Source organism: Nanorana parkeri, unplaced genomic scaffold (assembly GCF_000935625.1).
Source record: "Nanorana parkeri isolate BGI_ZX_2015 unplaced genomic scaffold, ASM93562v1 scaffold12, whole genome shotgun sequence".
Classification (NCBI taxonomy): Eukaryota; Metazoa; Chordata; class Amphibia; order Anura; family Dicroglossidae; genus Nanorana; species Nanorana parkeri.
In genome coordinates this window covers 2,138,213-2,152,331 of record NW_017306280.1, presented here as the reverse complement: position 1 = coordinate 2,152,331, position 14,119 = coordinate 2,138,213, and the positions used below count along the sequence as shown (strand labels likewise).

General features: G+C 41.0%; 1 protein-coding gene across 2 annotated transcripts in view; it reads right to left on the bottom strand.

Moving 5' to 3' along the window:
• Positions 1–14,119, bottom strand: part of JAG2 (jagged 2) — an 83,944-nt gene that overhangs the window by 34,378 nt on the left and 35,447 nt on the right. For both annotated transcript variants that reach the window (XM_018556572.1, XM_018556581.1), the window contains exons 4-5: positions 9,078–9,332; positions 8,644–8,704 (exon numbers count right to left, since the gene is read on the bottom strand). In XM_018556572.1, coding sequence (XP_018412074.1) covers positions 8,644–8,704; positions 9,078–9,332 — 316 coding nt within the window. The remainder of the gene's footprint in view (positions 1–8,643; positions 8,705–9,077; positions 9,333–14,119) is intronic.

Sequence of the window (14,119 nt, the reverse complement as noted above, 5' to 3'; positions counted from 1 at the left end):
TATATTACACACATATACGAGTTTTGGGTCACCGGAGGATATTAGTATATGTTCTCTTGTGACCCTAAAGAGCACTATGGCCAAAAAAGTTAAGGCCATAGTTCTCTTTTAAGCCCATGGGGGAAATGCGTCAGTTACACTAGTCAGTAGGCTTTGGGATTAATGTTCAGTCATGCTTTATAATTTATAATTGATTTCCTATAGATTTATTTATAATAAGGATTGGCACACCAGCCAGGTCCTCATTTGGTCTTTAATCATCAGATCTGTAGTTTGCTGCTTATTGAGAATTCAACGAGGCTGATTGAAGCAGTAATAAAAGGTTGCCAAAATGAAGTAATTTATGCCAGTGTACACAGCTGTGCAAAATGGGGTTTGTCTTTGTTTATTGTCCAATCAGAGAAAACAGCTCCCATATATGCATTACATCTGTGTATTTAACCGTAAGCGAGATTAGCGACGGTAAACAGCTTTTGGCCAGAGACCTAAAATGACTTGCACTACAGAGCATTATGAACAAAAACGTCTTTTGACTAAGCACATTAACAAATTGTAAAATAAGGCACGGGATGGAAACACAAACAAATAGCATTTGTGTAGTCTAGGTAACCTTATCAGGCTCCAAACTTTAATGCCTGCTCCCATGTTATTGTTCTGTGTAGGATACAACGACCTTGCAAAGAGGAGGAAGAGCCTTCAAAATGGAATATCATGGGGGGTAACAAACTCATTCTTTAAAAGATCTTAACAGCTGGCACCTTGAATACAAGGAAGATTAACCAGAGAAACAGGGGAAGGAAGTGAAGCGGAATAGGCTTCGAGGACAAAACACAATCTGTACTTCTGACTCTCTAAGGCAGAGTATGAAACCCTGGAGAGAAGCAACAAATGATCTGTGCAGCGTGGTGCGTCATGGGTCAGCACTACCACTCAGAAGTGCATGGGTCCTAGATTGTCAGGGTCTCTAAATTCGGTTTATATGTTCACCCATTAAAATTGTAGCTATAGTCATGGTGCTACTACAGGCCAAAACATTAGTATGGTATGTTACTTCTTCCTTCAAAGTGTCAGTGTCTACTAAACCACTGTTCCGAAGTCATCAGACCATCAGAAGTCAGGCATCCAATGCACACGAAAATAAGTTGAGTTTTTATCTTTTCCATTTTAGGAAAGGATGTTCTTTAGCAACCTAGGAGACCATTCCTATGAGAAAAAGAGGCTGCCAGCGTGGATTCTGCAAATAGTTGTTGACTGGATGTCAACCTGGCCCTTTGGCTTCAACACTAAGAACTGCTTTTTTCCCCTACTTATTCTGAATCAGTCTAAGTCAGTGGTGGCGAACCTTGGCACTCCAGCTGTGCCAAAACTACATATCCCAACATGCATCTGCCTCTGGGAGTTATGTCTGTGGCTGTCAGAGCCTTGCAATGCCTCATGGGACTTGTAGTTCCAAAACAGCTGGAGTGCCGAGGTTCGCCATCACTGGTCTAAGTACTAGAGCCAGAGGGGCAGCATAACCGGTAACTACCACTTTCAGAAGAATGTAAGCAATACAGTAATACTAAAAATACAAACTTTACTTAAGAGAACTATGGGATAAGTGTTTTTCCCCATAGTTCTCTTTATGGTCAAGGCAAGACATACTAACCTCCTCCCGTGACCCAAATCTCAGTATATCGCAGGCAACTGAGAGCGCCCAGCTGCGTGACAGCTAGCTCTGCCTATCTAGAGGCAGAGCCAGCTGTGCCCACCCCTCCCCCGTTCGTTCCTCCACTCAGCGCTGGAGGATTAAAGAGGGGAGGGGGGAATCCTTGCAGGGAACGGTGACTGACAGTCATCACTCACTGCAGGGAGACTATCGTGACGTGAGCAGGTCGGCTGCTCACTTCCCGATCGATAGAGCCGACCTGTGACAGCTTCTTTGTCACAGGTCGGCTCCAACTAGGAGGAGGATGAGTGGAAATCACTCACCTCATAGTTGCCCTGTAAACAAGTTCTTACTTCCACAGTAGAGACACAAGCGTAGGCGTACAACCACTATTTAGGTTATGGGGAGTTTATGTGGAATTGCATCTGAGAAAATTTTGGCACAGAGGAGGTTGTCATCAGGAGCACTGGGGTATTTTTTAATGAAAAGGTAAAAGCAGTCCTTCAAAGTGTTGGTGCACAATAAGATAAACATTCAGTACACATAAAAACGCACCCATGTTTTATCCCTTTAAAAACACTAAGTGAGGCAAAATACCCATTTAGCTCCCTAAAATCTAATAAGCTCCTCTCTCCATTTGAGCAGACAACAATACCTTTGCCACACTGAAATCCCAGCCAGCCTATCCACCTGCCAACATACGGTGTTTAGGGAAACTGTTCTTGGGAGATGTAGCTCTGGGGGGCATGCCTACCTTCCTGCTCATCTTCCCAGCAGCGGCCCCTGAATGATTTTCAAAGACTAATATGCCACATGGAGTAATAAAAGCAATTTCTTAGTATAGGAACCAGCAAACACTAAAAATAGTATTGGAACATGTTTTAGTGAGGGCAGTGTAGGAGGCACATGTGGGTAATGGCTAAACATTTACTTGAACTCCTGTGCATAGGTGCTCATACCGCATTGCAGCCATCTCATTGTACAACCACCTGCACTGAAACCCAAGAGCAAAGCACCCAGAGTGTGCGGAGACATTTACTTTTTTGTACCACGTCTTGCATACATAACAGGTTTAAAAGAACCCCAAAAGCTGATCAAAGCCAGATGGCCAAAAGGGAGCAGTGTCATGCAGAACATTTTTAACTAAAAAGTGGGGCATATACCTCAACTTTACACTTTTTAGCAATGTTTCCCCAAAGGAAGGCTCCGAGACATATGACTGGGGAACGGGTGTGGGCATTAAAATGGGTCTGGTGTGAAAGTTCTAGAGTGATTGATATATATCTCCTGATGAATAGCACTCTCCAGTTCTGTGAGATTTGATGGTTGTGGAACCAGCTGCCTGATGGCGCTTTCAACTTCGTCCCACAAATGCTCAATTGGATTGAGATCTGGTGGTCATAATAATCTGGCCACTCAGTGTATATCAATCAATCATACTATGACACTAGTTTACAAAAAAAAGGCAGAATAAATAGATGCATTGCTTGCTGGTCGCATTTTATTACAGGAAAAATGTCAGGAAGTCAAAACTTGTAAACATTGCCAGGAATATAACGGAAATGAGGTCAGACCAAATTATAAATGTACCTCAGGTTAAAGGAAACCTGTACTGAGAGAATTATGGTGTCTATGGTTGCTGCTCTCAATGACCTAGAATAAGCATGTAAAGTATTTAAAAAAAGAAAAAGGCTGGACATAGGAAAACGAATGCAGTCATCACATCTGAAGACAGGAAAAATGCAATCCTTCACATTTTGTTCTTGGGTTTACATGCACTTTAAGTTGGGCAACATTTGAATTTAAAATAGAAACTAAACTTGTACTAATGGAAAGGTATTGATCCTTAAACAACTGAAAAGTTGACAGCTTTATATCAAAACTCTAAACTGCAAATTAAACGTTTATGCCCATTTCCTTGGAAAGCCCAAATCTCCAATCTTTTGAATTAAGCACTCCATTGTTAATGAATTATTGATCACAAGACAATCAACTTTGAAAACACAAAAAACACACACTTAGGCCTGGTTCACACCTGGGCGTTTTACAGCGCGTTCCTACGCTCTGTAAAACGCTCAACATGTGAAAACCAATCATTGCCTATGGGCATGGTTCCCACCTGGGCGTTTTACAGCGCGTAGGAACGCGCTGCAAAACGTCCTACGCCCAAAGTACAGGAGCTTCTTTGGGGAGTATTTGCCGCGCGTATCCATTGGGATAAAGCCAGGTAGCCATCAGAAACGCACGTTTGACGCAAGTGTTTTTTTACCGCGAATCGCGGTAAAAACGCATGGCACAAACCGCGCGACAAACGCGCATATTCGATACCTCTAGGTGTGAACCCAGCCTTTGGCTCCATTCAGACCTATATCTTTAGGTGTGATTAAGGATTTGTGAGTCAATAACTTGTGATTTCCTGCAGCCAGAATCCTTAATCTGCCATTCAAAAAAGTGTCAGCTGTCACCTATTCAAGTTAATCAGGTGACAACCTCTGCATTTGAATGCCGGAACACTGTATGTAATTGTATGCAATATGATTGACAGATGTAGCTGTTGTAGATCACTTGCATGAGATGCAATTTATAAACCTAAGGCACCATTCAGACCTATAACTTTAGGTGCGATTAGGCATTCCTGCATCAAGACCTTAGGATTTCCTGCAGTAGGAATCCCTTATTTACAAGCGACATCTGTCACCCATGCAAGTTAATGATCAGGTATCAGCCATTGCATTCAAATGCCAGCACATTGCAGGTGTGATATGATTACATGCTGTTAAGAAATGCTATGTAATTGTATGCAATATGATTAACGACATGTAATCATATCACATACGACTACATGCAATGTGCTGGCATTCAAATGCAATGGCTGATACCTGATCATTAACTTGCATGGGTGACAGATGTCGCTTGTAAATTAGGGATTCCTGCTGCAGGAAATCCTAAATTCTTGATGCAGGAATGCTTAATCGCACCCAAGTTATAGGTCTGAATGGGGAGTTAGGTTTATGAATTGCATCTCATGCAGGTGGTACATCAAAAGCATCTACAACAGTTATATCTGTGTCAATTTTCATCCATAACATTTTTGCAAAGAATGTTCCATGTGTGAAGTGGCCTAGTCATTAATCTAAAAAAAAAGTGCAGGTAAAAAAAACAAGAAAAAAAAAATAAAATGTTTAAAAAGCCAAGAGGAAAAAAAATTTAAATCATTTAAAAGGTTTATGCCCCTGCCAAGGGAGATACAGGTTACTTAAGTGACAGCCGAGTCTACTGATATCACATCTAAGAGGGCAGTGCCCAGCAGCAGTCTTTGGATGTCTACACAAGTGAGGCCAGGATCACACCTCAGCGATCCATGAATGCGTGGCAATCGTGCACAAAACCGTACGGGTGGTCGTGCGGGTACAGAATCGCACACCACTGCCGATAGCGCTGCCGGTGCCATTATTTTCTAATGGCATCCCAGGCAGATCCCACAGTTTCCTGCCATGATACCACGCATGCAATCGCATACGATCGCAGTTTAAAAACAGCATGGTGCATGTTGCCAAAAAAAAGGTACATGTAGCTCTTTTCAGCATTTGCCAGGCAGATGTAATCCCACTGATATCAACGGGGCCACGCGACAACCGCTGTGTGCACCTGCACACGATCACGGTCTCGGGATCGCCGAAGTCTGCACCAGCCCCGAGGCTTTTACAGCTAAATAACTTGCAAACATCAAACACAGAGACTGTGCAATACAAGACATGGTAAATCAGTAAACAGGGAAAAGATAAAAAAGTTACAAGAAGCCTACAGGCGATACTGGCAAACAATATTTTGCTCTCTGCTTGACTTTCTAGGTACAAACTTTCAAAGTTCTGGTCCTCTTTAATGCATGTCAAAAAGGAATGCAACGGTTATCGGAGACCGCACGCAAGAGCAGCTTGCTTTGCAGCTCCATGTGACTAAATGAAACCTCAGACTGAGCTGTCAAGTAACGAATGAAGCGCTGCTCTATGACTCACTGAGTTCTGTAAACAATGGGTTTCAGTACAGCTGAAAAATAATCATGCTACTAATGGGAAGAGGATACTAGAGCTCTAGCTGCAGGCTGTATAGATGTATAGATTACATAATACTTATATGCAAAATTATATATGCACACGACAAAAAAAAAAAAAATGGCTGTCAAAATAAGATCCACCAGGGAATTTATAAAGCACACAAACCAAGAAGTCTTGTAAGGGAAGATTAAGGAGATACCGTAATCAGCTCAAGTCTTCATGGCTCAGTCTATAAACAGATTCCCACTATGCTCGGAAGAGATAAACAAGCCCACTGTTTCATCTGTGGCTGAACCAGCCAGATGTTAATCAGGTTATACCAAAACTCAATGCTGGGATCAAAGGGGCGCTGACGAATTTTGTCGACAAAGAAGTAACATTTCAGTCTCTGCAGGACTTACGTTGCTAGATAAGCAGACTTTGATCCGAGGTGGCTTACTGCTGAATCACACTCTCGACATTTTCGCATCGCAAACCAACTATCTATAGAATAATGTAGCACGGTAGTATGTTCTGTTTGATTAAAAATTGCCACAGTTCAGGTGGTCTGGCTTATTTTTATTCTTGGTGTCACAGGAACCCTCATGCAAGTCAAGGGCAGAAAATTAACTACATTTTGACCCACAACCTGCCAAAGAGTTCTGGTTATTTATTCCCAGTCAATGTCTACTGTTCTTCACGTTAACACTGGTGCTGGTAGAATTCAAGTATACACACCTGATCACTTGTACCATAAAAGCTTTTATCTATGTGGCTACCTGTTCAAAATAATTGTCAGTGGAACATTTAATCACTAGCTAAAACAGAAAAAAATATGTATACTGCCATAATGACCAATTAACCAAAAAAAGGGCTCACAAAACATGAGTAGCAGAATTATCCACAGCTGGCTTGTGTTAATGTATTCCTGCTTTGCAAAATACATGATCCATTTAGGAAAAAAAAACAAAAAACCACAGCATTTCTGAAGACATTAGGTCTAGAGCAAAATTTCCCAAAACCCCAACCAAGTGCTTGAAAACTGCTTAGGCAAGTTGCCAACACACGAGGAGTTTCATGAATAATAGCAAAAGAAAACCCATTTGGGTCACCACATACACCAACCAGACTTTGGCTGTATTCAATATCAAAATTGGACAGGCACCAAAAACACACAGCAAGGAAAGGAGACTGCTGGAGGAAGGTCAAATCTCTGGTCCTTTGCTTTAGGACAGACATGCCAAACTGATGTTTATTGGGACGCAAGTGGCTGCCTTTGGAGCTTCAGCAACTCATTGGACAAAAGCTACACTTAAAAAGAAAACTATGGCCCAACCTTTTTTGGGTCACAGGAGGACATTTACTATGTCTTCCTGTGACACAAAACTAATCATTTGCTATATGCTGACAGTGCAGATCTGCGCTGCAACCATGAAAGACCCTGACAATTATCAGGATTCATCCCGCCACCTGAGTGACTGATGCAGAGCCAGCTGTGCTGGCCCTCTCCCTCCTGTCAGCACTGGGGGAACGGAGGGGGGGGGGGGAATTCCTGGTGGAGCCGTGACTGACAGTCACCGCTCTCACCAGGGAGACGATTAAGAACTGAGCGCAGCTGTATTTGAGGGCTTCATTCTTGATCTATTGAACCAATGTGTGACACCTGCAGGGTCACACATTGGCTCTAATTATGGGGATGAGTGTATTTTACTCTGCATAATTCTGTTTTAAAGCAATTCTGCATCTGAATGTGTCAGGAAATATTGTGTGGCTCCTTTTTCATGGGATAAACTGTTAAAAATTGCAATTGTTAAGCAAAGTTTTATAAATCAGTTTCTGCAGGTGTGTGGCCATGAGAATATAGAACAGGATTTATTTGCAGACACTTTCGATTGCAAACATTCTTTCCATGTTTTTAGGTAATTGTGACTAGTGAAACACAATGTATAAATATATAAATGGGATACATGCTTAGGATGTCCAAGGTACACCTTAGCCACTGACCACTGTGGGAGGTGGTACTCAAAGACATAAGCATCATCACCTATTCAGGACAGAATCAGCTCAATAGGGAGACAATCACAATATGCCTACAAGCAGTCAACCGCCATCTAACTTCTTTATGTTTACCTTATCTGCATGTAAAGATAACTAAACATGAACAGCCAGCTGTACAAATGCAATCATCCAGCCACTGTTCATTATGGAATGATACACATCAACCTAATCCTTTTTGCCCATATATTCATTGAGCTTTAAAAAATGATATAAAATGAAACACAAATGGAGACTACAGTCTACAGTACAGACAAAAGGCCGACACACCTAAACCTCAAGCTATCCCCCACTCAATTTAAGGCAAACTGTTTTCATCAACCAAGGGAACAGTAACAACACTCCAGAAATCTAATTCTGTGCTATAATAATACAATTCTAACAAATAACACATAATTCACAAGTAAAAAACCTAACTTGTATAGAATTCCAGAGCATCTTATTGCTAACCTACCTGTGGTGGTTATGACAAATGTCATGAATGCAAACACATTCTGCAGAATTTTACATTCCAGTAAAACATATGGAGCAATATTACCTATTCCTGAACAGGCAAGAACTTGTGGATGGCAGTAGTTGCAGTGGTGAGAGCAGAGAGACTGAGGTTTTGCCAAGTGCCATGGTAACAGTGAGGCGGTAATGGAGCTTGAGGTGCACCAACAGAGGGGTGTTGGAGTGCTGGCAGAGTGCTTGGACCAGGGAATGAATATGTTGCACTGTACCACCTCCAGCAAAGATGAACCACCACACTGAGTGAGGGGGGTAGGAGACAATGCGCAATCCATTGGAGGGGTTGTAGGGGTGCCAAATCATAAAGTTAAAACAAAAAAAATCCTTGCTCTAGGGCTTGAACAATAAGTACACCAACTTGATCAGTAGTCACATATAGGTTGTATTCCAACTTACTTGCACTCCCCAGGAACAGAGCATCCACCATGCAACAAGTCGCATCCTTGCTTGCAAATAGCTGAAAATAGTAGATTGTAAAGAAAATAGGTTAGACATTGTTTCCAGGCCAGTTGAACACTATAAAGCATTTGATAAGGAACACCACAAGACAAGAGCATTTTCTTCCTTGGTTATATAATTGCGATAACATTAACAGGTTTTAGTCCAATGGAGAGCAAATTAGTCCAGGACACAAGAGAGCAATCATTGAATGATACATATCCAAGTGCCACTTTCCTGTTTGCAAACTCCACTTGGCCATTATACAGCCAAAGAGCATCACAGAGATCAATTCAAAGACTAACACTGGTAACCTGCAGGCAATGTTGTAACCAGAAAAATAAATTCAGGCCGAGTCAAAAATCAGTTTAGAATTTGAAGAGTTAGCCTACCTTGTTTACATTCTTCCCCCATCCAGCCATCCATGCAAGCCTTGTTGCCATTATGGTCACAGGTATAGTGGCCAACAAAGTCATTCCTTGGCCGGCAAAGCTTGTTGCACATTACTCCATAGTAATTTTCATCACATTTGACTCTGATTTTCACATCAAAGTGAGCAACGTGGCCATGTAAGACCAAGGGTGTCCACTGGTCTTCGGGGTTGATGACTCCAGCATGAGGAACACGGTCGATCAAGAGGCTCTCATCTAGAAAAACAGAATTTATGTTAAATTATGCAAATTCCCTGGTTTTATGTTAAATTTTTAAACCTAAAAGCTTTTACTATTCTTTTTATGTTTTACAGTCTCAAGACCAAAAAGTGTAGCAACCCATTAGATAGTATGATCTCCTACAGTTTGCACATCATGGCTGGTCATTGGTGGGAAAAAAAAAATCCTAAACAATCAGCTTAACTTAAGAATGGTAAAAGGAAGAGTGTCCTCTAGGCTAGGAAACAAAAGGAAATATCACCCAACAGGAAGACAGACCAAAAAAAAAAAGAAAATAGCATCTCCCTTCCAAAAATTTGCCCTCATGTCCTGATCCTGTGACAAAACTCCAATAGGAGATGCATAAAAAAAAAAAAAAAATCTTAGTTTGTTATCCTTCTCAATTCCATAAATAAAATTAAAAAAAAAGTGTGGGTGGAGTCCCATTAAAAACCTATAAAATATGGCCTCGTATAGTCAACTCCGTTTTGTAAACATACCATATATACTTCATAAACCTGTTAACTGCTATACAAATTTATCATGGAGGAGGAGAGGTCCTTTGTTGGAAGCTGCCCTTTTTTCATCTATTTAAACAAAAAAGGCATTTCCTAGTCAACACTATGAACAGGATACAGACTGTCCAGCTCACCCTGCATTCTCAGACTGTTCCGTTTCCTATACCTTGTTATGGACAGAACAAAACACGATGAAGCACTTCAGAGCCTTAATACTAGCTATGTGCATTTTCATGTTTGTTGCATGCTAGCAGCAGAACTTCCCCATTATAAAACCCATGGCACCTTTTGAGGACACGATATAGAAACAGCAGACATGTGTTAGTCTAAATCAACATTGACTATTTCCAAAACTATCTATTGGCTCTTGGACAAGAAAAAGACAGACAGGATGTCAGGCTAGCATGCAGATGTAAGCGAGAACATGCAGAAGGGAATGAGTGCATGGCCAACACTAGATTCCATGGGCACTGAACGATGGAGTAAGGCCACGTCAAAATAAAAACTTTATCTATAGGGCAAGCAAACCAAGGTATAGAGTAGAGTGCATTAAAATTGAACTCCAGGTATACCACTAAAAAAAACACAGATGAAATGTCAGCAGCTATGCCTGCTAAAGAAATTTATTTCTGTCCATCCAGTCCTATAATTTGTACAGCTGTGCCCGGCAGGACAGAAGATTAGATTTTTCTCGACCATTTATAGGTATTGTCGTTCGAAAGCCAACACCCCCAGCCTGTGACTTGACAGGGAGATAAACTGATGAGCTCCTCCCTCTGCTATCTGATAGCACATGAGCACCACAACACAACCGACAAGCTCCTTGTGCTGTCTCTCCCTTTCCCAGTCTAAGTTCTGTCGTAAAGGGACTGTGGGAGGCAGATACCAGTCTAATTCAGGAACAAGCACTGCTGCATGGTTTACAAACTCCAAATCCACAGAATGTTGGAACCTAGTTGCTATACGGAACATCTTTACTTTTCTTGCACTTTTAGGACAGCCACATTATGGCACATCATGAGCACAAGACATTGTTTTCGCCCAAGATTCACACTGTGGGAATACAGTGATCTTAAGAAGTAATAAATCCCTACGAGTACCGTATATACTCGAGTATAAGCCGTCCCGAATATAAGCCGAGGGTGGGAAATGAGGCAGCTAATGGTAGATAGATACCATTAAAATACATTAATATTTATTTAAAAGAAAAATAACCTAGCTCTGTAAGTGGAAAAGCGGGTACAGGGCTACATATCATGTACTACGGATCATTTAACCCATTCATGTTAGCAGAGGATCATTGTAAATGTATTGTCTGCACTGTATTAGCAGTATATACTCTATATAGAGTATATACTGCTAATACAGTGCAGACAATACATTTACAATGATCCTCTGCTAACATGAATGGGTTAAATTACCCATAGTACAGGGCTACATATCATGTACTACGGATCATTTAACCCATTCATGTTAGCAGAGGATCATTGTAAATGTATTGTCTGCACTGTATTAGCAGTATATACTCTATATAGAGTATATACTGCTAATACAGTGCAGACAATACATTTACAATGATCCTCTGCTAACATGAATGGGTTAAATTACCCATAGTACAGGGCTACATATCATGTACTACGGATCATTTAACCCATTCATGTTAGCAGAGGATCATTGTAAATGTATTGTCTGCACTGTATTAGCAGTATATACTCTATATAGAGTATATACTGCTAATACAGTGCAGACAATACATTTACAATGATCCTCTGCTAACATGAATGGGTTAAATTACCCATAGTACAGGGCTACATATCATGTACTACGGATCATTTAACCCATTCATGTTAGCAGAGGATCATTGTAAATGTATTGTCTGCACTGTATTAGCAGTATATACTCTATATAGAGTATATACTGCTAATACAGTGCAGACAATACATTTACAATTATACTAACATGAATGTATTAAATGATCTGTATGTAGCCCTGTACCCGCTTTTCCACTTACAGAGCTAGGTTATTTTTCTTTTAAATAAATATTAATGTATTTTAATGGTATCTATCTACCATTAGCTGCCTCATTTCCCACCCTCGGCTTATATTCGGGACGGCTTATACTCGAGTATATACGGTATTAGACTTACACATTTCTTAGCATACTTAGATGTTGGGTTCACTTTAACAAAAGGCAAGATTCAGCATCAACAAAGTAGGTGTGGGAGAGCAAAAAGCTATTCATAGGAGCATCATATTTATAAGGAATAGGGGATGCACTGATATATCGGCCGAAAATGGCACTTTTGTCAAAAATGCCAAAAGTGCAATTTTTTTGGCCGAAATAGCGGTGCATCAGTGAATTCTCTCCTTCCACTGGGTGCTGCTCTGTGTCCCAGCGGGGAGGAGAGAAACTGTCACAGGAGGCCGAGCAGTGCGGGAAGAGAGCGCTGAGAGTGGCTGGCGTCTCTTCCCCGCACCGCTCAGCCTCCTGTCACAGATCAGGAGAGTGGCGGTGTGGGCAGTGACAGCCATTGCTGTCACAGCAGGCTTGTGCTCTCCTCCTGTACCTCCCCACCCAGCCTCCTGTGACAGCTGTCAGGATGGAGAGCAGGTACAAACACTCAGTGATTAGTGATCACTGAGTGTTTGTAAATAATTGAGAACAGCATATGTTTACTGTGTCCTCAATTATGAATGAATGGGAAGTGATCTACATCACCTCCTGTTCATTCATGATTGTGGTTATAGCAAACATACCATGTCCACAAGTTATGAATGAACAGCAACACTCAGTATAGAGGATTCCGTTTCATTTATAACAAGGGCTGCAGAAAAAGAGATTTACAGTTTCGGCCTGACATTTTTTTTCATATCGGTTTTGTTTTTAAAGTATTCATTTCGGTGCACCTTTAATAACGAACCAGGGACAACAAAGTCCAACTGATTTAATGGTACCCAGTAATACCTGCAAAACCATAGGTTATATTAAATCAGAACCCATGAACCGGTTCTTGGCAAGCTATGTTCCTGATCTGTGCATCTTTAAAAACAGGATTGGGTTGAGTTTAGGTTCCCGGAGAAGAAGGCCATAGAAAATTCTTGCTTGGACATGCAGAGAATGTTCCCTATGGTGTCCCAGAGGTAGGAAAGTAAAAACACCTTTGAGTGTAAAAATCAGAAAAGACAACCCAAATAACTAGTAAAGTTGTCAGAACTTTTCCCAACATCCACTCACTTGAGCAGTTTAATTTCCTTTCACATCAAACCATGGATTAAAAACACATTGGCTTGGTTCTCTAAAGCACTATTATGAGGTTTGAGACACCTCTCCTTTGCATGCAATTAAATAGCTGAACAAGTCAGCCCTCTCCAGAGGGTCCTCCGACCAGAGGCCTAACAAAGCTGATGACCTCATCCAGGATGTGATGGCTTCCTGCACATTCTTTTTACTCTATACCTTCCTGAAAACAGCAAAATCGACCATTCGTTTTTAGCCAAGGACAGAAGGAAGAGGCTGCAGGACAGTTTTAAGAAATATTTTAGGATTATATATAGACAGTAGCTAAGGTTACTCATATATACATAGCTGGATCTGTTTTTATTCCAGTTGATCTCTATTATGGTAACAAAATCTGATGGGAATTTACAGACGCGACAAGTTGCCGTTTACAGAGTTACTATAATCTTTCTTTGGTCAATGCCGATTATGTCTGAAAATATAAACACCACTTCAGTTAAGATTCAAACACTGTTTAAAACTAGGGGAAAGCCCTTCAATAATAAGACAGCATGGATCCTTCAACTATTGAACATTCAATGTGTTCCACTGGCCAGTAATCACCTTACGTGGTCGAAAGCTGGATGTCCGAGTTATTGGACACACAAGAAAAATTCGACTTGTGAAAGCATAAATGTGCATATGCCAAGACTATGGAAGTTTGGACAGGAAGGCATTCTCAGCACGGATCCTGCAGACAACAGCTACAACTGTTTGAAGCTGAACTCCAGGCACAATGGTGTTTATTTAAATATATTCCTCCATAGCCACAAAGCATATAAATCCACTCTGTGCACCAAATGCCTTTGCAAATTTAATTACTAGGAGGTGCACATTTTATTTATTTTTAACTTTACTGCTGGGTGCGTCAGTGAAATATCAGTGGTCTAAAACAGACCCCTGATATTTCCCTTTTATAATATAAAAAGAGATTGTAGACACAGGGTCCTCAATCTTTCTGCAGCCCCAGCACTGAATGAACAGGAATC